This window comes from Cryptomeria japonica, chromosome 6 (genome assembly GCF_030272615.1).
Source record: "Cryptomeria japonica chromosome 6, Sugi_1.0, whole genome shotgun sequence".
In the NCBI taxonomy this organism is placed as follows: Eukaryota; Viridiplantae; Streptophyta; class Pinopsida; order Cupressales; family Cupressaceae; genus Cryptomeria; species Cryptomeria japonica.
This window is the reverse complement of record NC_081410.1, coordinates 400,872,170-400,897,524: the sequence shown is the minus strand read 5'-3', so window position 1 is coordinate 400,897,524 and position 25,355 is coordinate 400,872,170. Positions and strand designations below refer to the sequence as shown.

At 39.6% G+C, this 25,355-nt stretch overlaps 1 protein-coding gene across 1 annotated transcript in view; it reads right to left on the bottom strand.

The window, feature by feature from the left end:
* LOC131065827 (BTB/POZ domain-containing protein FBL11) overlaps positions 1 to 19,511 on the bottom strand; it is a 149,559-nt gene extending 130,048 nt beyond the window's left edge. The window contains exons 1-2 of the mRNA XM_059222065.1: positions 19,239 to 19,511; positions 19,111 to 19,161 (exon numbers count right to left, since the gene is read on the bottom strand). Coding sequence (XP_059078048.1) covers positions 19,111 to 19,161; positions 19,239 to 19,459 — 272 coding nt within the window. The 5' untranslated portion in view covers positions 19,460 to 19,511. The remainder of the gene's footprint in view (positions 1 to 19,110; positions 19,162 to 19,238) is intronic.
* Positions 19,512 to 25,355: the final 5,844 nt, after the last annotated feature.

Genomic DNA, 25,355 nt, shown 5'->3' with positions numbered 1-25,355 from the left:
CTGTTGTTGTTGGTCTAGAGGATCATGGCCTATATAGGCTTCTTGACACTGGTGATTCCCCTGAAGTGGCTCTAGCAGCTCGTGTTTCTCCTCTCAGCACTTTGTGGCATCAGAGATATGGACATCTCAACATTCAGTATCTCTCTCAGCTATCTCGGGAGGGACTTGTTTCAGGGTTACCTGATATTCAGACTCAGCATCTTGGAGTATGTGGCGCCTGTCAAGCTGGCAAACAACATCGGACTTCATTCACACATGGAAAGTCTTGGCGCGCATCTAAGGTACTTCAATTACTTCATGCTGATATTTGTGGTCCTATGAATACATCTCCTGTTACTGGTTGCAAATACTTTTTGCTTATTGTAGATGATTTTAGTAGAAAGATGTGGGTGTACTTTCTTAAACATAAATCAGATGTATTTAGTATCTTTCAGAAGTTTAAGTCCTTTGTTGAAAAAGAGTCTGGACATAGTATCATTACTCTTAGGACAGATAACGGGAGGGAATTTTGTTCTTCTGCATTCTCCAACTTCTGTGATACCCATGGCATCAAACGCCAATTGACTACACCCTACACTCCTCAGCAAAACAATGTTGTCGAGCGTCGCAATCGTACGGTTGTTGAGATGGCTCGCTCTATGTTACAACACAGGAGTGTTCCGAATAAGTATTGGGCTGAAGCAGTGTTTACTGCTGTCTACCTACTTAACCGTTCTCCTACTCAGGCTGTTAAGGGGAAGACTCCAGAAGAAGTTTGGTCTGCTCTGAAGCCGAAGATCAACCACCTGAAGGTTTTTGGCTCTGTTGCCTATGTTTGGATTCCAGATGCTAAGCGCTCCAAGTTGGATTCCAAAAGTCAGAAACTCATGATGACAGGATACAGTGATCACCATAAGGCCTACAGACTGATAGATATAGACACTGAACGTCTTATCTTCAGTCGTGATGTTGTATTTGATGAAGACAGAGGATTTTTTCAGTCCCCTTCTTCTGAGCAGAGTTCTGAGGATCAGCCTCACAGTGTTCTTATTCCATTAGGTTCGCCTGATGGGAGGGATGATGCAGAATCTATTTTCGATGATGCACTACCTGAGTTCCCTCCGGAGAACAATCCTCCTCCTGCTCCTGATCCTGAGCCTCTTCCAGCTCCTCCAGATGTTCGCACTTCTACTCTCCAGCCTAAATGGTGGGCCAAGACCATTGGTGATCTCAGGGATACTGAGCTCATTGAGGGTAGAAGCTCCCGTAATAAGAGCAAACAACAGCATACAGTCAATTTTGCTCTCATGGCTAACATACACAGTGTTTTTGAGCCTCAGACATACTCAGAGGCTAAAGGTATACCTGAGTGGGAACAGGCTATGGAAGCTGAGTTCCAGAGTCTTCAGAAGAATCACACTTGGGCCCTTTCTAATCTTCCTTCAGGGAAGAAGCCCATTAGCTGCAAATGGGTGTACAAAGTAAAATACAAAACTGATGGAACCCTAGACAAGTATAAGGCTCGTCTTGTTGCTCGTGGGTTCTCACAGAAAGAAGGCATTGACTACGAGGAGACTTTTGCTCCTACAGCCAAAATGAGTACCATACGGCTCGTTCTTGCCTTGGCAGCCCAGTTTAGTTGGAAAGTCCATCAAATGGACGTCAAGAGTGCTTTTTTGAATGGTGACTTACAGAAAGAAGTCTACATGACGCAACCCCCAGGATTCAAGGTTGCTGGTCAAGAACAGAAGGTCTGTAGACTAGTCAAAGCACTCTATGGTCTGAAACAAGCTCCTCAGGCTTGGTACATGAAAATTGATAAGTACCTGACAGATCATAACTTTCAGCGGAGTCCATCTGATGCAAACTTGTATATCAAGCATTCTAGTAATGATATTCTGTTTGTGGTTGTCTATGTGGATGACTTAATCATTACTGGCAGTTCAACACATTTGATCACTGGGATCAAACAGGATTTGTGCCGCACCTTTGATATGACAGATTTGGGACTTCTACATTACTGCTTAGGAGTTGAAGTCTGGCAGACTGAGAACAGTATCTTTCTCTCTTAGTCCAAGTATGCCAGAAGTCTTGTGGACAGGTTCAGAATGCAGGATTGCAAACCTGCCTCTACTCCTATGGAACCCGGGCTCAAACTTTCAACTCAGTCATCTTCACCAGTTGTGGATGAATCTCTGTTCAGGCAACTAGTGGGCAGCCTCATCTATCTTACTGCCACTAGACCTGACATCAATTTTGCAGTGAGCTACATTTCACGCTTCATGACAGCTCCCAAGGCTGATCATTGGATAGCAGCGAAGCGTGTGTTGCGTTATGTGAGTGGCACTCCTGATTATGGACTTCTGTACACTCGGAGTTCTGATCCTATACTCAGTGGTTACACAGATTCTGACTGGGCAGGTTCGGTTGATGACTGAAAGTCTACAGCAGGGTATGTGTTTAGTTTGGGATCTGGTGCTGTCACATGGACTAGTAAGAAGCAGCAGGCAGTGGCTCTCTCCTCGACAGAAGCAGAGTATCGAGGAGCAGTTAAGGCATCTTGTGAGGCGGTTTGGCTTCGATGAATGCTTGCGGATATGCATGTCTCCCAGGCAGGTCCTACTCCCTTGATCTGTGATAATCAGGGAGTGCTCAAACTCGCCAAGAATCCAGTCTTCCATGAAAGAACCAAGCATGTGGAAACTCATTGTCACTATATTCGACAGCTGGTTGAAGACGGATCCATCCAGTTGCTATATGTTCCTACCTCGAAGCAGCCAGCAGATATCTTCACCAAGCCCCTTGGTCCTGATAAATTTATAAAATTCAGGGGGTCTATAGGTGTAGTTAATAAATTGAGCATTAAGGGAGGGTAATAGAATATTAAAATAATGTTAATTTTAGTATTAATGCTCAATAGTGTATATTCTTTTTTAGTTAGATCGTCTTCGATCTTCTCAGCAGTTTCTTATTAGAAACTTGCTATTCTTGTAAATATCCTTGTATTATTTATGAGCGTCTCGCTCATTCTGTTAATACATCAATTCTTTGGAATTGTTGGCCATGGAGGTACCACCAGCTATGAGCATCCTTCTTAAATCGATGATGAAGAGCATCAATACTTAGACCTCTTGCATTCACAAACTTTATGAACTCCTCTGAAATCAAATCTCCCATATCATCATCAAGAAAGAGTCTAAAAAATGCTGCCTCGTACAAATCAGACACTTCTAAATCTCTATATGGTGGAAGCCTTCCCGGCATATCAAGATATTGTTTGCTGTAATATTTTTAAGTCAATGCATAGGCAAGAAGATGTAGAGGAGTGGTCATCTTGTTCCATCGTTCTACAACAATTGCTTCCAATTGTTTGAAGAAGGTCTCCTCGAGGTCTTGCTCTTTGTCATTTATGATTTTCTTCATCTTCTCAAGCATTGAGGTGATGCCATCATATACCTCTTTAATGCAAGGCCTATCTACATCAATGTAGTGAAGCAAGCCCATAATGGGCTCGATGAAGCGAAGGAGATAATCCACATTTTCTCACCATGAGTCATCCAATATCCTTAGCCTAATTTTCACTACCCTCTCAATGTTGTTTTGCTTCCATATAGACCAATTACTGTTGATCACCATATTGCAAAGTGTCGCTTTCACTTTCACAAGTCGTCTCAAGACGATTAAGTTAGATGCAAAACGGTTCTCAACAACCTGTAATAGAAATTAAAGCAAAAAAGTACAATTAAATAGAGACAAACATATAAAAAAAATACACATTACACAATCAAATTATGAAAAATCAGAAAATGTAAAATACTAATTTTTTTTTTTTTTAATTAAATTACTACAAGTTAATTTACCTTCAATAGCTCCAAATTTGAGAATAATCTGAAAATACCTTGAGACATGTGGTGGTTTGTGATGAACATCTAGATGTCCTCGACTTCTACATACACCTCTTTGATCCACCCAATTTTATTCCCAATCTTTTGTAGCATAAGATTGAGTGAGTGGACCGCACAAGGTGTCCAAAAGATATGTCAATATTGCTCTTCAACAAACAAACCAGCAGCTCTACAATTCTTTGTGTTGTCCGTTATGACTTGAACAATGTTTCTAGGTCCCATTGTCTAAATGGCAGAGATGAGAATATCAAAAAGAAATTGCCCATCTTTTACTTGCCCCTCACAATCTACAGATTTCAAAAGCATTGCCCCTTTAGGGGACACTGCTATGACATTGATCAAAGGACGGTTTCTTGAATCTTTCCACCAATCTGAAACAATGGATACCCTTGTTTCAATCCATGAATCCCTTATGGGCTTCAATGCATCCTTAGCCCCCTTGACCCCTCTTTCCAACAAGTTGTTGTGTATCTTCTCATAACCGGGGCCCTTATACCCTTTTGGAGCTTCATTGACATTATTCAACATCTTCCAGTATGGGGAGCGAGCAACACAAAAAGGCAACCCATTTGCATATATGCATCTCGCTATATCTTGGTCGGCAATGTCCCGACTCTCATTTTGATATGAAGTTTCCAAAGGTCCCTTTCTTTTGCGTGGAATGGGTGCTTGAGTTTCAATGTCAGGCTCAACTGCAATAGTATACAAGGGGTGGTCTTCTATCACAATATTCGAAGATGGGAGCTGCATTCCTTTTGATTTTTTTTTAATGGGCATATTTTGTCTGCGTGCTTCTCTCTCTTCTACTTCTTCATGCTCCATGATATATTTTAATATTGTGTCATTTGATATAGGAGCATTTTTTTTTCTATGGCATTTTTTGACTCCTCTTCCAGGTATTCCACACAAACGGCCTGCCACCTGAAAATATGAGCTATTCCCTTCTTTATCAAAACCCTGACATTTCCAACGAAATCCCCCACAAAGGGGTCTTATAATATCAACATACTTCCACAAAGGAGAATCAGAATTTGGTTGTTGTTCATTATTTCCTATGGAGGAAGAGGTAGATGCCATTTTAGTTCCTATGGCAAAAAAATTTATACACATTCAAAAAAAAACAAGAGAATGGAAAAAAAAAATTGGTAGATCTTTTGGACAATTATGAATTAAAGAGAAATAAAAAAAATTTAAAACTTAAACAAAAATAAAATAAAATGAAAATAACTTACCTCTTTCACCCAATAGAAGCTTGGAAAGGAGTAGGAATGAAGCACGAACACTTGATCAAGCTTCACAAATCAATTTTCCAACTCCCTCTTGCTCAACTACCTATTTGCTCCATCTCAAGAGAAAACAATCTATTTGCACACCAAATGAGACATAAAACCCATCATAAGTCATTTTAAAACCACTTTTTACAGTTGTGGATGTCAAATTTTTATTAAATTTGCAAAAAAAATTGTGTTTGTCGGCACTTTCCAGCCAGGTTCGCGTGTGGTCCATCGGAATTTGCCTGGGTCCAGCCCAAGTTCGAACTTGGTCCATCCGGTTCAAACCGGCTACCATGGTCACGGACCCTATCCAGATCCACAAGCGAACCAGCCCCAGACCTGGACCCTGTTCGGATCGGACCAGTACTAGGGGCTAAAGGGCCAAACCAGACATCCTAGATTCTAAGAGATCAAGAGATTGGTACCTCTCATTCAAAGAAATTGGTGTCTCTTGCTGAGTTGGTGCTCAGTGAAGGGATTGGTGTCACCTATGGGTTGGTGCCTATGAAGATTTTAAGAAGTTTCCTATATAAGCAATATTTTGCTGTGGTTTTCTCGTGCAAGGTTTCCATGTAAATAGTATGTGCATCTTGTATTCTAAGTTGTTAGATTTCATTTGTGTGGATGCTTTTGATTATTACTCTGAAATTACTAAAGTTTATAAATTGTAAAAACTAATCTTATATTGATTCACCCCCTCTAAGTATAAGTGTGTGTCTTTCTTCATAAAATAACACTAAATGTATGTTGCATGTTAGCCACGCAATAACCCAAACATACATGCTAAAAATAGCGATGCGGTTAAGGTTTTGAAAGGTTTCGAAGAATACAATGCCCTGCCCCTTCAAAAAGGACGCGACTAAACTGGCTCCAAAACGGGGTTATATAACTCGTGTTATTGACTTTTTCAAAAAAAACCGAAAAATCAAAACCGCAGCTAATTTTGCTGATCACGATCAACGATCTGTAATATCGTGAATTTTTGAAAAATTGTGTTATTGACGTGCGGTTTTCGAGCCAGTTTAGTTGCGGCCCTTCAAAAAAGCTTATACCTCGAGGCATGAGCTTCTCATGTTCCATAGTATGTTTTGTAAGAAAATACATCCACTTGCAAAAATCCATAATCATCGTGTGGGGCAGCAACCAGACTCTAAAATATTATAAGGAGAAGCCTAAGGAAATTTTAACAAAAAATTCACTACTTAAACCTCAAAAGAGGAATAAAATATGCTTAAAATACATTTCAAGTTTAGATTTTTTAAATATCACATAAAAATAAAATGTGTGCATTTTGCTAAAAGAGCTATAAGTTAAAAAACACAAATGAGAACGAAAGGATGGTGACTGTAGGCGGTTGGGGAGGGCGTTTGCCTAGTTCGAGCTAGGGCATCTGAGCCCTAGCTCCCTTCTCTTTGCTTTGTTCGTTGGTTGTGTCTGCTCAGTGGGGGGGTGTTTTAGTTTTCGGGGAGGGGGGGTTCTTTGTGTTGGTGTGTTTCTTGTCTCAGAAGCCTGCAGAGTTCAGTGTGGATTTTTGTTCGGGTCGTGTTGCATGTGAGTGGATCACTTTGCATGCAACGGTCTGTGGAAGATCGGAGCTTGGGGCTGCCTCGGTGTGCAGTGGAGGGCTTCTTTGCATCTGTTTAGTTGTTTTTCGTTTCCGATAGGGGTCTGGTTTGCATGGCTATCTTGGACTAGTCTGATTCATTGCCTCGGGGTGAGACTTTTGGAGTATTTCAGGAGATGGATTTTCGATCTGCGATTGAGGCTAAGGAGCCTTCTCAAGCTACGAAGGTATTTAATAACAATTTATTTTTTTCTGGTTCAGGAAGCAATGGGTCGGGATCCTCTAGCAGCTCCTGAATCTCGAAGGTTAATGGGTGTTTGGAAATGTCCAAGGAGAGGCCGAATCTAGTTATTCAGCCGGAATGGATTTCTGAAGACGTTGCTTATTATTCGCAACATTCTCTACTATGCAAGTTTTTGGGAATGAGGATTTCGTTACAATTTCTGGAAACATGGGCTCAAAGGACTTGTGCGCCAGAGGGAGAAATGGACATTATGTTATTGGCTAATATTTATTTCATGGTTACCTTTAACTATTTGGCGGATCGCAATAATGTGTTTGAAAGTGGTCCCTATTTTCATAATCAGACTGGCCTATTCATGAAACCATGGCATACGGGTTTTAATCTGTCGGAGGAGCTTCCGAATAGAGTTCCGGTGTGGGTTTCTTTTTCCTAAATTTCCAATCGAATGATGGAGGGATGATATCTTGCATATGGTGGCTTCTTTGCTAGGGAAACCGGTTGGATCCTCTCAACAAACTCGGATCAAAAAGGTAATGACATTTGCTCGCATCTGTGTTGAAATTGATTTAAGTAAGCCATTGCCAGATTCTATGGATATCTATGTAGGGTCTTATTCTTGGGTGCAGCCGCTTGATTATGAAACCCTACCCTTTAGATGTTGTTTATGTCATGAATATGGACATTTACAGCGGAGATGTCCAAGATCTAAACCGGTTGATTCTCAACCCTCTCGGCAACCTCACAATCCTTTGGATTTGGATAAAGGCAAGGCTCCCATTTCTGGTGGGGCCGTTGGGGCAGATGGCTTTGTTCCTATCAAGACTCGAAATAAGAACTGGGGTCAAAAGAGAACCTGGAAGGACCGGTAGGAAGAGGATACTTTCAATAGATTTGAAGCTTTAGATGATCTCAGTCAACAGGAAGTCAACCCGGGCTTGCTAAGCTTGGATCAGAATGCTCTGATTTCAAGACAGGAGGGGACTATTTTAGATGCTATTCAGGATCCACTGGACACTAGTGTGTTGCAAATGGACATGGATGCCCAGCAGGAGACTCAGGAGAAACCGGTTTCTACTGCGTAGCTTAAGATGGATGATGCGGTAAATCCTGTTCAGGTGCTAAAAACAGGTCCAGAAGTGGTAAAGGGAAATAAGGCATCTCTCCAGCTGGGCCTTCTTCAGAAAGATATAAAAAAAGGACCAGTAGAAAAGACATCTAAGACTGGTAGAAAGAAAGATTTGGAAAAGATTAAGTTGATGGGGGAGAACCTGGTGGACTCAAGGTCAGTGAAGACTATGGATTCTCACTTCTCAAACCACCCGAAATGATAGTTCTCTCTTGGAATGTAAGGGGCTTGAACAGTGGCCCTAGACAAAAAGTTGTTTGTGACTTGGTGAGAAATCATTCTCCTGATGTTCTTTTTCTACAAGAGACCAAATTGTCAGTGGAAAGTATGATCGGGTTACTTCCGAAGTTGTGGGGGAGGGGAGATTGTCAGTGCGTTGGGGCTAACGGCTCTTCTAGGGGGTGGCTTGTCTATGGGACCCTTGTAAGGTTCGTCCTCTTTGGTGGATGTCTTTTAAATCGTCATTATCAATGATTGCAGCCAGTCTTGAGACAGGAGAATCTATTCTTTTCTCCAATATTTATGCGCCTACTGACCTTCAGGGTAAGCAGATTTTATGGTCTCACATCACTTTTATCTGTAGCATAGTGCCTCTATATCCATGGATTATGGTTGGGGATTTTAATGCTATACTAGAGTTGACTAAGAAGAAAGGGGGTAATATGCGGTTGGAGCCGCCTTCTTTGATTATGTGTGTGTAATGAACCTTTGTTGTACCTGCCTCGCCTTTCTGATAATTAGGGCCTAATCTATCCACCGAAGGTTGGATTTAGGGCCACAAAAGGATTTACGGTTTCCTGCAACATTTAGATATTTCATTTTATATGTCAGCAGTAATATTAGATCAGTGGCATAATTATTGCAGCACAAAATACATACACGACCCATTCTAGATTTTTGAGGATTTTCCAGGTTGGCTGGGCTACCCATCCAGACCCATCTCGTCTCTTAGGGCTAATAGGGCCACCTGAGGATGGGCCCAGCATACCCCTGGCTTGCACTCATCATCTTGAATGTACTAACAAACAGAGGATATCAAGAAGAAAATAAATGCCTACAAAAAACATAGATTCATGACTATATTACTTGGTTAACATTTATCCATTATATATAAATATGTAGGGATTAATTCATTATATTTGTGCCTAGTTGCAAAAACATGACTATCATTAATTAGTATTCCTTTCTTTACTTATTAGTTGTGTCTGAGAATGAATGACTTATTTTTATTCTTCTATCAATCACTAAAGTGTATTTTAATGAAGCATACTAAACCTAATATTGCAGGTTACCTATCTAGTGTGGGGATTAAGTTCATTTTACCCTTTTGTACATTACAGATGTGCTTAGTTCATTTAGCAAGACATTTTTAGGCATGGAACCGATTTAGCAATTAATCTGGGCCACTAGTTAAATTATATTAATTACTGTTATATGAAGAATGAAAGCAGATTTAATACAACTTGCACAAAGACATACTTGATCATTTCGACATTTAAGCGGATTGGCCTGGGGACGTACCAGCCTGCTAGCGATGGGGAGGGATGCTTACTAGGCGCTGGTTCCTCATCGCTGGGAAGAACCAACAACTAGCCCTTTCACATTGTCTGCTGACTCTCAGGGCAATCCTCATGGTTGTCTAAGCATCATAAATTATGAAAACTGAAATAAATATTATTACTGAGTAACGAAGTTACCTGTTGGATGCTTCTCCTTGCCCTTCTCTCCTTGTCACCTCCTCTCCCGTGTTTCCTTGGGGTGCGGGTTTATACCTCTTTGAAACCACGCGATTCCCCTTGAAACATGGCGTCTATTCCAGAGGTGGCTCGGGAATGGACGTGTCCTTTCATTACTCCCACTAGTTAAGATAAAACGTATTTTAAGCGGTAAAAATAATTTATGTATTGAAAATATATATATTTATGTACATGTATTCTTTAATGTTTCTAATCATTGCCTGCTGTCTAAACAGGAATATGACAGTGTGATAACATTTTGTCCTTGAATCTTGTTGACATCAAACCCAACAATGGTCAGTTCACGTGGAACAATCGTAGGATTGGGGAGAATTGTATTGCTAAGAGGCTTGATCGCTTTTTGGTTTCATGTTTCTGGGTTGGTGGGGGTTGGTCTACTAGTTCTGAGATTTTGGACTGGAGGGGGCCAGATCTGTTGAAATGTGGAGACTGATCAGCAAAGTACTGTACTCGAGGGCGGCAGCCCCCGAGAAAAGCGGGGGTTCAGGGGCACGAGCCCCCGAGAAAAAAAAAAAATTTGGCTATTTTTTTTTGTTGATGAAAACCGACATTGTAATAAAACCCTAAAAAGGCCGACTTTCTTTTTTGCCCTAAAAATGCATGTTATAAGCGGCTGGGATGCTTAAGGCATTGTAAGGTTGATGTACTATTTTTGCTGGATAATAAGAAAGATTGGACAGCTGTGTATGGTGGACGTAACCCATTCTGGGTGAACCACGTTAAATCTCTGTGTTATCTGTGTCCTATTTTATTCCTTTATCTTTTGTATTTAAATCTGCATATAATTGTTAGTTCATATTTGTTTCGGATCTGCTTGAAACCCTAACAATTGGTATCAGAGCGAGGTTTTCTAGAAATTGGCAGGACTTTCAGATTTGAGTGGGAGCAATGGAGGATTCCAAATTCAAGGTCGAAAAGTTTAACGGCCAAAATTATCAGTTATGGAAAATGCAGATGGAGGATTACCTGTATCAAAAGGATTTGTGGCGGCCATTAAAAGGAAAGGCAAAGAAAGCGACCACAATGTCAAATGAAGAATGGGACATTTTAGATAGAAAGGCACTGGGATCCATTCAATTGTGCCTTGCACCGTCTGTAGCTTTCAATATAACAGAAGCAAAAACGGTTGTAGATTTGATGGCGACATTGGCTAACCTGTATGAGAAACCCTCGGCTTCGAATAAGGTATTTCTTATGAAGCGTTTGTTTAATTTGAAAATGAGTGAGGGAGGATCTATAGCGGAGCACTTAAATGAATTTAATACAATTACCAATCAATTGTCTTCGGTAAATATTACTTTTGCAGAAGAGGTTAGGGCTCTCTTGATTTTATGTTCTTTGCCAGAAAGCTGGAATAGCTTGGTTATGGCTGTAAGTAACTCTGTCTCCGGAAAAAATACTTTGGTATTTGATGATATTGTTGGTGTTATCCTAAGTGAAGAATGTGAAGGAAAAGCACAGGTGAGACTCCAACATCATCAAGTAGTGTTTTGAATGTGGAGAATAGAGGAAGATCAAAGGAAAAAGGAAAAGGCTTTTGGAATGAGAAGTCACGAGGGAAGTCAAAGAAAGGATGCTCTCAATCTAGAGGAAAGAAAGATTGTTGGTACTGCAGAAAGCCCGGTCATCTAAAGAAAGACTGTTGGTCTCGGAAAAACAAAGAAGGAGACAAAAATGAAAACGACAGTAAGGAAGCTAATATTGCAAGTAATACTTTACAAGATGTTTTAATCTTATGTTTGGATAATGTTAATGATTCCTGGGTAATAGATTCTGGGGCTTCACTTCATGCTACACCCCATAGAAAATATTTTCTAGATTATGTTTAAGGTGATTTTGGACAGGTATATCTGGGTGATGATGAGCCCTGTCAAATTGTTGGAAAAGGAAAGATAAAGATCAAGTTGCAGAATGGTAATGACTGGTTTCTGTAGGAGGTAAGACATGTTCCTAACTTAAGAAGAAATTTAATTTCTGCAGGGCAACTAGGTAGTGAAGGTTGCATAGTTACCTTCTCAGACAGTATCTGGAAGATCACTAAAGGATCATTAGTAGTAGCTAAAGGTGCGAAGGTAGGCACATTATATCTATGTACTGGTAACACTTACTCTACCTTAGCTGCTACAGATAAAGTTACTGCAGGGACAGCAACAATAGATGTTGCAAAAACAAATTCGATAATGTGGCACCATAGGCTTGGGCACATGAGTGAGAAAGAGATGAAAATCCTTCATTCCAAAAATCTATTGCCAGGACTAAAGAAGATTGATTTAGAGTTCTATGAAAACTGTGTTTATGGCAAACAGAAAAGAGTCAGATTTCTCAAGGTTGGGAAAGAGAAGAAGAGTGAGAAGTTAGAGCTTGTGCATTCAGATGTATGGGGACCGGCTCAGGTATCATCTCTTGGTGGCTCTTGTTATTATGTTATTTTTATTGATGACTCAACCAGAAAAACATGGGTATATTTCCTAAAACAAAAATCGGATGTCTTTGAAACTTTTAAGAAATGGAAAGCTTTGGTTGAGAATGAGACAGGAAAAAGGTTGAAGTGTCTCAGATCGGATAATGGAGGTGAGTATTGCAGCAAGGCATTTGAAGATTACTGCTCCTTAAATGGGATTAGAAAGCAGAAGACAATTTCAGGAACTCCATAGGAAAATGGTGTGTCAGAGAGAATGAATAAGACTATCATGGAATGCGCGAGGAGCATGAGATTGCATGCTGAATTGCCCTTACATTTTTGGGCAGATGCTGTACATACTGCTGTCTATTTGATAAATAGAAGACCTTCAACCCCTTTGGATGGTGGTATTCCAAAGGAGGCATGGACTGGTAAAAAGGTAAATTATTCTTTTCTGAAAACCTTTGGTTGTGAAGCTTTTGTCCATGTTGATAAAGAAAACAGAACCAAGCTTGATGCTAAATCTCAGAAGTGTGCCTTCATTGGATATGGGATAGATGAATATGGCTATCGGTTATGGGATTTTGAAAATAAGAAAATAACTAGAAGTAGAGATGTTATATTCAATGAGAAGGTTATGTATAAAGAACAGATGCAGGAAAAGAAGCATGAACAAGACAAGCAAGAATATGTGGTGTTGGATGAGATTCCTGAAAATGAAATGCCACAAGTACCTGATGCTCAACAACAACAGAATGTCCCACAAACTCCTGCAAGTGTTAGACGTTCTACGAGGTCAAGTAGACCCCCTGAAAGATTTTCTCCTTCTTTGTATTCTATTTTATTAACTAATTCTGGTGAACCCGAAGAATATGAAGAAGCAATGCAGGTGGATGCCAAACAACAGTGGGAGCTAGGCATGAAAGAGGAGATGGACTCCTTGATGAAAAATAAGACTTGGGACTTAGTCCCTTTACCTGCAGAAAAAAGAGCTTTGCATAACAAATGGTTTTATAGGCTGAAGGAGGAGGAAGGAGGTCAGAAAAGATATAAGGCCAGACTTGTGGTAAAAGGTTTTGCACAGAAAAAGGGTATAGATTATGATGAAATATTTTCTCTAGTTGCAAAAATGACTTCAATTAGAACTGTACTTAGTCTTGTGGCTGCAGATGATTTACATCTTGAACAATTAGATGTCAAAACAGCTTTTCTCCATGGAAATTTGGAGGAAGAAATTTACATGTTGCAACCACAGGGATATGAGGTCAAAGGTAAGGAGAACTTGGTGTGCAGGTTGAAGAAAAGTTTGTGTGGCCTAAAGCAAGCACCTCGACAATGGTATTTAAAATTTGATAGTTTCATGGCTGAACACGATTATCGTAGATGTCATTCTGATCATTGTGTATATTTTAAGAGATTAGATAATGGCAATTATATTATCCTGTTGCTTTATGTTGATGACATGCTTGTTGCTGGGTCTAACATGCAACATATAAATGATCTTAAACAGAAATTAGCCAGGTCATTTGCTATGAAGGATTTGGGTGCAGCTAAGCAAATTCTCGGTATGGGGATTACACGGGACATGAAAAATAGAACCTTGAATTTGTCCCAAAGTGAGTATATAAAGAAGGTGTTAAAAAGATTTAACATGCAGGATGCAAAAGCAATTAGTACACCTTTGGCTAATCATTTCAAATTGACTAAGGAGATGTGCCCAAAGGCACAGGAAGAGGTTAATAAAATGTCTAACATCCCGTATTCATCAGCTGTTGGCAGTCTAATGTATGCAATAGTATGCACAAGGCCAGATATTGCACATGCAGTGGGAGTTGTGAGCAGGTTTATGAGTAATCCAGGTATGGAACATTGGAATGTTGTGAAATGGATCCTTCGGTATTTGAAAGGAACCACTACGAAGGCATTATGTTTCAAAGGATCTAATGCTGCTCTGAGTGGATTTGTTGACTCTGATCTGGCAGGTGATATTGATTCATGGAGGAGTACTACAGGGTATGTTTTTACTATAGGGGGAACTGCAGTCAGTTGGATTTCTAGGCTGCAAAAGGTTGTTACACTTTCAACCACTGAAGCTGAGTATGTTGCTGCTACAGAAGCCAGCAAGGAGATGATTTGGTTACAATGTTTTCTGGAGGAATTGGGTCAGACACAGGAGGATCGTCCATTGTATACTGATAGCCAGAGTGCCATTCATCTTGCGAAGAACTTTGCTTTTCATTCAAGGACAAAGCACATTCAGCTCAAGTACCACTTCATCCGGACTGTTTTGGAGGAGGGTCAGTTATGGCTTGAGAAGATTCACACAAGTGAGAATCCTGCCGATATGTTCACGAAGGCAGTTCCACAAGAGAAGCTGATTTCTTCAGCAGTTTTTGTTGGTCTTCTTAATTGATAATTGTGGAATTTATACCAGTCGAGTCCTAGTGTTTTATCCAGCGGATGTTGCATGTACAGTGGTGTTGTGTAGTATCAGTCTCCAAGTGGGAGATTGTTCGGTGTGGAGCCTGATCAGTCTCCAAGTGGGAGATTGTTGAAATGTGGAGACTGGTCAGCAAAGTATTGTACACTCAGCACGTATCCTTGCCGGGGTCTGGGGCCGAGCCGAGCGTCGGGCAAGGGTTCGGGGGCGGCAGCCCCCGAGAAAAGCGGGGGTTCGAGGGCGGGAGCCCCCGAGAAAAAAAAAAATTTGGCTATTTTTTTTTGTTGATGAAAACCAACATTGTAATAAAACCCTAAAAAGACCGACTTTGTTTTTGCCCTAAAAATGGATGTTATAAGCGGCTGGGATGCTTAAGGCATTGTAAGGTCGATGTACTATTTTTGCTAGATAATAAGAAAGATTGGACGGCTGTGTATGGTGGACGTAACCCATTCTGGGTGAACCACGTTAAATCTCTGTGTTATCTGTGTCCTATTTTATTCCTTTATCTTTTGTATTTAAATCTGCATATAATTGTTAGTTCATATTTGCTTCGGATCTGCTTGAAACCCTAACAAGATCACTGGCTGATTAAGCTCTTGGTCTCTTTTGCTCGGATCTCTCGTTCTCCTCCCTTCAAATTTCAGCTTATGTGGCTTCGAGACCTCTCTTTGCATGATTATGTGGCAGATTGGTGGAGGAATGGTAGACCTGCCTTTGGTACTGCTATGTATACCTTTGCCAAACTGTTGCAATATGTTAAGTATCAACTTAAACGTTGGAATCACCAGTGTTTTGGAAACATCTTTCATGCTAAGGCTGCTACCCATTCGAAGTTGGATGTCATTACTAGGGAAATAAGAGAGTTTGGTTTATCTGAGGTTCTGAGCAAAAAGGAAGCTAAGGCGGTGAAGAATCTGGAAGAATGTGAGATTAGGGAGGAAGTTTACTAGAAACAAAGGGCAAGGATTGAGTGGTTGCAAGCAGAAGATAATAATACTACTTTCTTCTTTCATTATGTGAGAGCCAGGAGACATGGCAATTCTATCCCTATCCTTTTCAATGATAGGGGCGAACAGTTGGCTTCTTTACATGATATCTCTAGAGAGGCTGTCCACTATTTTGCTTGTCTTTTTACAGAGGAAGCTCAAGGAGGCTCGGAGGAGGAAGCCTGGGTCTTCTCTTGCATCCCTGCTCTAGTCACTAGGGAGATGAATGAGCAGCTTATGGGTTATATCACACTTGATGAGTTGGAAAGGATTGTTTTCCAAATGAAGAAAGGGAAAGCTCCAGAGCCAGATAGTTTCCCCACCGAGTTTTTTCAGGAATTCTGGGATATTCTTAAGATGGACTTACTCGAGGTAGTCCCAAAGAAACAAGCAAATGCTCTATGCCTTGAAAACTACTTTCTTGGCGCTTATCCTCAAGTGTGAAGGTGCTGATCGATTAAGTCAATTTTGCCCCATAGCTCTTTGCAATGTCATCTATAAAGTTATCTCCAAACTGCTCGCTGATAGACTGAAAAAGTGGCTTAAGTATCTAATTTTGGAGGAGCAGAGTGGCTTTGTGGAAGGAAGGCAGATTCTAGATGGGGTGGTCATTGCTACTGAAACTATTCACTCTATGGTTGTTTCTAAGGACAAGGCTATGTTCATTATACTAGATATGGCGAAGGCCTATGATAGAGTTAGGTGGTCCTTCCTTCGAAAAGTTCTGGGTGCCTTTGGGTTTGCTGAGGATTGGATACAATAGGTTATGAGTTGTGTCACCTCTACATCTTTTTCAGTCTTGATCAATGGTGAGCCCACTGAACTTTTTGGAGCTTCAAGGGGTTTGAGGCACGGGGGCACTCTTTCGCCTTATCTGTTTATTTTACTTGTGGAAGGGATGGGGAGACTTTTGAAGAATAATGTGGGGAGGGGTCTTATCCATGGATGGAGATGGGGAGATGGCATGCCCCCGCAATCTCACCTTCAGTTTGTGGATGATACTGCTTTAATGGGTCTGGCTCAGATTAGAGAGGCCACGAATTTGCACAAGGCTTTGGATGTCTATCTAGTAGCTTCTGGTCAGCTGATTAATGAAGATAAATCTTCCATCTTCTTCTTCAATATGCCGAGGCCTATTCAATTGAGGATTGCTCATATTTTGAGGTTTCAGATTGGCTCTCTTCCCTTGAAGTACCTGGGTATCCCAATCTCTTCAGGAAGTCTTCCTAGGGAGTCTTGGCAGCGTATCAGTGATAAGTTCCATATGAAGGTGAACCATTGGACTCACAGGTGGTTATCTTTTGCTGGACGAGTTCAGTTACTCAAGTTGGTGGTGCAGGTTCTTCCTATTTATAGATGCCTGATCCAGGTGGCCCCTATGGGATTTGTTAAGGAGTTGGATGCCTTAGCAAGGCGGTTCCTTCGGGCAGGCAACTTGTGTTCTTCGAAGTGGAGCCTTGTTAAGTGGGAGACAGTTTGTAGTCCGAAGCAGTTTGGAGGGTTAGGTCTAAGGCAATCTACTTTGACTGGGTTGGCATTGGCGGCAAAGTTGTATTGGAGGTGGTCTGTGGATCGGGATCAAGTCTGGGCTAGGATTTTGGCTCACAAGTATTTGATGGGAGTTCCAAAGGAGGATATCCCAAGGTACCCTCTTGCTGGGAAGGGTACAGGGATTTGGAGCACGCTTAAGAAGGAAGCGGCACTGATTCGGGTCTATTCTAGATTTGCAAGAGGGGGGAGAAGGCTCTCTTTTGGCTTGACTCCTGGGATGGCTTTCCTCCCATTATTACCCAGTATCCTAATTTGTTAAACTTATGCCAGCAGTTTCTTGCGGCTGGCTAGTCAAGAGTGAGTGACTTCAAGTCCTTCACGTAGATTGGGTAGATGGAGGTGGCAAGATGGAAGGTCCCTAGTGAATGGCCTGCGGTTGGTATGGAGTAGGATCGTCCAGATCTGTATGGCATATTGGCCCAGAGGTATTGTAGCTCCCTTAAGGAGAATGATAGACTGGCTTGGCTCCCGAATCCTAAGGGCGCTTACACTGTTTCTAGTGGATATCAGAAATTACTGTCCCAACGACTAAATGGTGTGGAGGTTCGATGGTGGAAATTCGTCTGGAACAAATTTTCTTGGCCAAAGTGCAACTGCTTTGTTTGGACTTTGGCTTTGAACAAATGCTTAACTTGGGATAATATCCGAAAGCGTGGCTTTCAAGGACCTTCTATGTGTGTTTTGTGCGGCACTAAAGAAGACGATTCTTCACACTTGTTTTTTAGGTGCCCTTTTTCCCTTTAGCTCTGGCACTTTTGGTGGAGTGTTTGGAAACACCCTTGTGTTCACGCTTCTTCCCTGGTGGAATTTTGGTTAAGTTTGGGTAAGCCTCCTACCTTGACTCCTTTTCTCCAGATTGTGTGGAGTATTCGGCCTACTTTCATTTTATGGCAGATCTAGTTGGAAAGGAATCGTAGGATCTTTCGGGGAGAAAGGATTTTGGCCCCACAAGTTTAGCACAGAGCAGTGGGAATGATCCATGAGAAGGCGGAAGCGAAGTGTGAGGTGATGTTTCCTCTAGATAGAAGGGATGCTAATATTGTGGGCAGACTGGGTTTTCAATGATTGTCTCCAGTTTCTGCTTGTGTTAGGAGAAGTGGACGTGCGAGGAAGAAGATTCATGGGGAGGGTAGATGACTGCCCCCTCCTATGGATTTCTTGAAAATCAATTCTGATGCTTCCTCGCGTGGTAATCCTGGACCAGCTGGGATTGGTTGGGTGGACAGAGACTGGTCGGGTAAGGCTGTTTTCTTCTTTTCCATTCATAAAGGGCAGCAAAGTAACAATTTTATGGAGGGGCTTACTATTCTTTATGCCCTTGAACGGGTCTATGCTTTGGGGTGACGTAAGGTTATCTATGAATCAGATTCACAAGTTATTGTCAATATGCTGATTGAGAGGAGGATGACTGACGTGAACTGGCAGCTTGCATTGGTTGTTCAACAGATTTTACAGAGTAGTTCTAGGATGGAACAGATTTCTTTTGTCCATATTCCACATGAGTGGAATAGGGCTGCTGACTGTCTGGCCAAGTGGGCTTTTGAGCATGATAGGGATTGGAAGATTGAGGGTTGGGGGAATCTTTCTCCTACATAGTGCCAGGATTTAGAGAGGATTTTTGTTGGGGATATAGATGGTTATGATGCTGGGTGATGCTGGTGCCTTTTCTGTTTGAACCTAGGGCTCTGTGATTTCTTTGTATTTGTCTTCTCTGATTATCAATAAAGTTTTTACCCTTTTAATAAAAAATAAATAAAAAAGAAAGAAAAAAAAGAGCTATAAGTTGAAATTATTTCTCTACTTGACAGTGGTATCTACGCACTATAAGAATTCAAAAATAACAAGGCAATTAGAAAAGCCTTGAGAATTGAAGAACTTACTTGAAACTTCCGCCGAACAAAGATTGGAAGTATGTAGAGTGCTCCATTAGCCTGCGAACATTTTAAAATTAGATCAACCGTTCTGTAACTATTATATATGTTTAGATTATCCAGGGTGTTATACCAACCTATGTCGATGTACATGGATCTTTATTATTTCAGGTGTCTGTGAGAGGGGCATGTCAGAAGCCTGCAACTTCCACGCATAGATTTCTGGAACTTGCAAGTCTGTGTTATTCACTTGCAAATCCACATCAGGTGATCGAACCTCCAAAATCACAATGTCATCGTCCGTGTTGAAGGATTTTTCTGCGTTTTCTGTGACCAGATTTTTTAATGAAGAGGCCATTGGATAGAGAACACGATGTAATTTAGACTGCAGAGCAATGAAATGCACATTCGGAAATTCAGGTTTCTAACTCAAAATTATTTTCCTGTTTGCTTTATACTCTTTATTTTATGTTTAATCTATTAGTGTTTAATCTATAAGTATTGATATCTTAAATGTATGTATTATCCATATATTAATTTTTTATTTATTTTCAATAAGCAAGAAGAAATATTAAAATTAAATAGACACAAATGCTTTTATTTTCATGAAATTTACTTTTTTGCATGTGAGATCTTTGCTAGAGTTTTTTTGTTTTTTTTTTAAGTAGGTGGCCTCCCCTTTGTCGTATCACATTATTGGCATAGAATTTTTTTCATCATTTCTTATTTATTGTGATTTCTTTAAGTATTTTTATTTATATGGCCTTAAGTAGCTTTGACCCAATAATTCTTGTTGGTGTTGATGATTTAGTAGCTTGCAACATGACTCTCATGAACAAATGCTCCAGGAAGTTGTGCTTAAAGTCTTCCATGGGGTACACCTTGCGAATGTGGTTTTGTTGATCCCCAAATTCGATAGTGCATGACAATGATTAGAGGAGTATACTCTTATAAGTTACTTTGTAGGGAGAACACCCCTCGAAAGCATGCTAAGAGAATGGGATGATAAAAACTAGGTTTTGCATGGCGTTCGGCTTGATGTCGCTTAGAACCTCACCAAGGGGTTTCTTCTTTTTTTTATTTTTTTAAGTCAATCATGCTCAGGTTATTCTTAAGCATGGTTCTTGGTATTTTCATTCTTTCTTGCTAAATTTTTAACCTTGGACACAAGACATCATAATCTCGGATGAAAGAAACTCAATGTACCTATATGGCTTGAATACATATGCCCACATTGGCTTATATTAGGAGAATCTAGAATCTTGAATGTCAATCTACTTAGCCAACTAGGTGGATTGTGTGGTGGAATAGAGTTATTCAATGCATGTCTCATTTTGTTTGCATCTGTGTTTCCAACTAGCCATCTTTAGGAGGTCTTCATATAAGGCTACCATCTCAAATCTTTGCCATGTCATGGAGGCACTTGTTTGTTAGACAGTTCAAATAATCGGAAAACAACTGAGGGGGGGGAGGGGGGGTGAATCAGTTGTCTCAGATTACTAGAACATTAAGAAATTAAAACTTTAATACCGGAACCCAAAAGATCAATACCGAAATGTATAAACCAAATATCGAGATAGCAGATAAACCAATTAAACATAAACAATAATCAGAGAATAAATACCATCCACATGACACCAAGATTTGTACGTGGAAAACCCGGTAAAGGGAAAAACCACGATCGGAAGCCTACCCACAGTCAGATAATACTTCTGCAGTAAGTATGTGATTACAATTGAGGGGCCTGCACTTGCAGGAAGGCCAACAGCCTAGAGCACACTGCTCATCACAAAACGAGTCTCACTGACTACATAGAAATCTAGACTACAATCCAGAGGAAAGAATGAGCTGCAAAGATAGCATCTCCTATGCCTAAGTACAGTCCATGTTAAGCTCAATACCGGAGGAATAAATCCTCTTACATAAACCCAACTCGATCACCAATGATCGGCCAAATCCTCTACCTGAATGATTATTACATTATTCACTCCTATTCCATCCCATGATGATCTACAATGAGATCTTACATCATATATATACAAACCCTCGACCACAAACAATTAGGTCGACCACTAGACAATAAAATAATTACATAATTACAAAACATGTCGGCCAAAGACCAAACAAATAATATCCAACCCATAAGACATCCCGGAAACACATCGAGAGGTCCAATCCACACGTTACATTAAGTCTGTCCATAACCTAGATAAACCAGGACCCAATTTAGGTCCACACACACTAAAGCAATAATCCCAATCAACCAAGTCTCGAACATGATCACCATCAACATCCTAAATCTCTACTAAAAGATGCACCAACACCACTTATGCATATCATAAAAGATCTTCAATAAAGCTCTATCGGTGAAACCCTCTCCGGAACAACAAACCAAACTTGTTAGTAAATAGGATAACATCTGATCACCAAATCAAAACCAACTGATTGAACGTGAATCTGAGTAGCATGAATAAGCCAATTTCATAACCCAAATATACCGGAGCATACCAGATCATCATGGTCTAATCCAACCAGAAACCAAACAACTTATCGGGACCAAAAGGATACTGGTAAAGCAATCAAAACAACTAGTGTTGACATCAATGACAAAACATCAATGCAACACATAATCAATTCCTCCAAATGGCCAACAATCTCTGCCTTTGGCATTGATGGCAACACTAGATGTGAAAAACATCCAAGTGCCAAGAAATGCCAAACAAATCTCCCATCCAAGGATATAGAAATGAAGTTCTAAAATTACTCCCCCTGATATATATATCCCTTAAGTTTTTCATATGAATATCTCTCCCCCTTTGACATCAATGCCACAAATCTGACATAGATATCAAAGCAAAAACAACAACCACTGAATCACAAGGCTAACTACTCCCCCTGAGCAATAGCATCCCCACATCAATGTTATTCATTCTAGATTGAATAATATCTCTGAAAATGCATATCGGACTGATGCCAAATAGCATCAATCAGTTCTTTGTCAGAGGGGCAGAAACCCCTAATCTGTCTATGAGGTACTCAAATGATGCTTTAGACAAATATTTAGTGAAAACATCTGCAATCTGCTCTTTAGTGTTCACATAAACCAGTCTAACCTCATTTTCTTCCACCTTCTACTTTAAAAAGTTATACTTGATAGATATGTGCTTTGTCTTAGAGTGAAATAACGGATTCTTTGTTATGTCCATAGCAGCAGAGTTATCACAGTGAATAACTACTGGTCCAATGCAATGCACTTTGATGTCCTTCAACATTTGCTTCATCCATAGAACTTGTGTACAGTTAGTACCAACAGCAACATACTCAGCTTCAGTAGTAGATAAAGAAGTACATGACTGTTTCTTGTTGATCCATGAAACCAATTTCTTCCCAAGAAAGAAAGCTCCACCGGAAGTACTTTTTCGGTCATCAACATCACATGCCCAATCAGCATCTGTATATGCACATAAAGCAAAGTCATCATTCTTAGGGTACCACAAACCATATTCTGATGTACCTTGTAAGTATCTAAAAATTCTTTTCACCTCACTCTCATGATTTTCTCTAGGATCACTCTAATATCTTGATGCAATACAAACAGCATTCATTATGTCAGGCCTAGTCTGAGTCAAATATAGCAGACCTCCAATCATAGACTTGTATCTTATAGGATTTATCGGTGCAAAAACATCTTTCCTTGTCAATTTTTCACTTGTAACCATAGGAGTACTTACCGGTTTAGCGTCTTCCATACCAAATTTCTTCTACAATTCCCTAGCATACTTTGTCTGACAGATGAAAATACCTTTATCAGTCTGAGTAACCTGCAAACCTAAGAAAAAAAATCCATTTCTTCAATCATAGACATTTCAAATTTTTTTTCCATATTTTTCAAAAATTCCATGCACAACTTATCTTCACCTCCAAAAATAATGTCATCAACAAAAACTTTAATAATCAATATATCATCATCAGTGACCTTATAATATAGATTACTGTCAGCATTACCTTTAGTGAAACCAAGCTTCAAAAGATATTTATCTAACCTTGCATACCAAGATCCAGGTGTTTGTTTCAATCCATATAAAGCTTTCCTTAACCTGCAAACCTTGTTTTTATCATCTGAAAGTAAAAAACCACCAAGTTGCTCAATGTAAATTTCCTCATCAAGATCCCCATTCAAAAAGGCACACTTAACATCCATCTGATAAACCTTGTAGTTTTTATGTGCAACATAGGCAAGAAATAATCTTACAACTTCAATCCTAGCTACAGGTACAAAATTTTTACCATAATCAATTTCTTTCTTCTGAGAATATCCTTTACAAACCAATCTAGCTTTATTCCTTACAACTTGACCATCTTCATTCAATTTATTCCTAAAAACCCATTTAGTTCCAATAACATTCTTATTTTTAGATTGGGGAATTAAAGTCCATGTGTTATTCTTTTTTATCTGATATAATTCTTCTTCCATAGCTTTCAACCAACATTCATCTTTACATGCTTCAATTACTGATACCGGTTCAACTTGAGAAATTAAACATACCTCATTAGTTGTTGTGCGTGTGAAAAGCAGGGTGATGAAACTTAAAATTTAAAAAAAATGAAGTTCAAAGAAGCTTGTCCACACACCCACGGGACTTCTTGGGGCAAGTTATGGAGTCATGAAGAATGACTCATCTTCCCAAGGTTGGTTCCATGGTTCTCTATCTCACAAGGTCCCTCAAGCCAATGCCTTTGCTCTCAGATCACTGAGAAAAGTGGCTTAGGGATGACAAATGCAAGAACGAAGGATGCTTATGATTGATTTAGTTATGAAAATGCATCCTATCTATGCATGATTCTACAAATGCAATAAACTAGATTATAAGATGACAAGATTAGTAGCAATACTATCCTAACATGATATACTAGTTTATGAGTTAAGCTAATGATAAAGGAAATAGTCTAAAATGCTTATTAGATTAATTCCTATTACAAAGAGAAGCTAGATGTGTTAATAAAATTGAGCATAAATGAGATACTAAAACCTTGCATGGATCTTTAAAATGGAGAAATGAGAGCTCTATTTATAGTGAAAATAGGGCAATGGATGGTCAAGATTGAAGGAGTTAATCAAGGGTCGGGATTGAAAGTTATCAATCCATGTTTACAATTTTCGCCAATAAAATGGTGATAATTGTCAACATAAGACTAGTTGAGAGGAGATGAAAGAAGCATTAAATTCTTGAGAAGACATGAAGGTTACCTTAGGAGGTAGGGGTTAAGGTTAGGTTAGGGTTATCCATTGGATAAAGCTTTTACCCAAGGGGTAAACTCTTGTGCAAAGATTAAAGGAATAACCATGGTCAAAGCAATAAATGCTTGATGAGACCCTTGGGTTAGATGGAGGTTAAGTTAGTCAAAAAGTCTCTAACCATGCCACTAAGGGTTAGTTAACCATTAATGGTTTGAAGACTTTGGGGACAAATTTGTAAGAGTCCTTCCAAATTTGGGGGTATTCAACAAGTTAGCTTGTTGCATGGATAAAGGCTTTAATGCCTTTTGAAGACTTTACTCCAAATTTGAGAAGTGACCTTCTCAAATTTAGGGAAAAGGGATAATGGATGGGTTTGGGGTTAATTGATTAGGATTAGATGGATTCTAGAAGAAATTAGGAATAGGGTTTAGGATGCAAGTGGGAGATGTAGGAAAATGCAAGTGGGTGAGGGAAAGTATAATTAATTGAAATAAATTACTTTATTTCAATTTGGTTGCAATTTGGAGTAAACTATTAATTAAATGTAAATTTAATTAAAAGGTAAGAAGAAGGGTTTTAATTAAATAAAATGATTTATTCAATTAAATGACATAAAGGGCTTAAGTGAATTTAATTAAATAAATTGAATAATTTACTTAATTAAATAGAGGAATGTAGATGATTTAGTTAAATTAGATTTAACTAAAATATAGGAATGAACATAAAATATTCATTTAGGAATATGGTCATTTTTATACGTCTACATTTTGCCCCTCTTTGAAATGATGTGTGTGCACATGTTGATTCAAAGAAAATGATGTGTCATCATGATTTAGTTATGATCAATTTTTATGTCGTGCCCCAGATTTGATAAACGATGTTGATAATGCCCCCTCGGGAGATGAATCAAAAATTTTGAAAATTTGATTTAATTTAGATAAATTTGATAAATTCCATTGCATTGTAAAATTTTGTCTATGTTGAATGTGGTAATTTGATTCATCTCCCGATATTG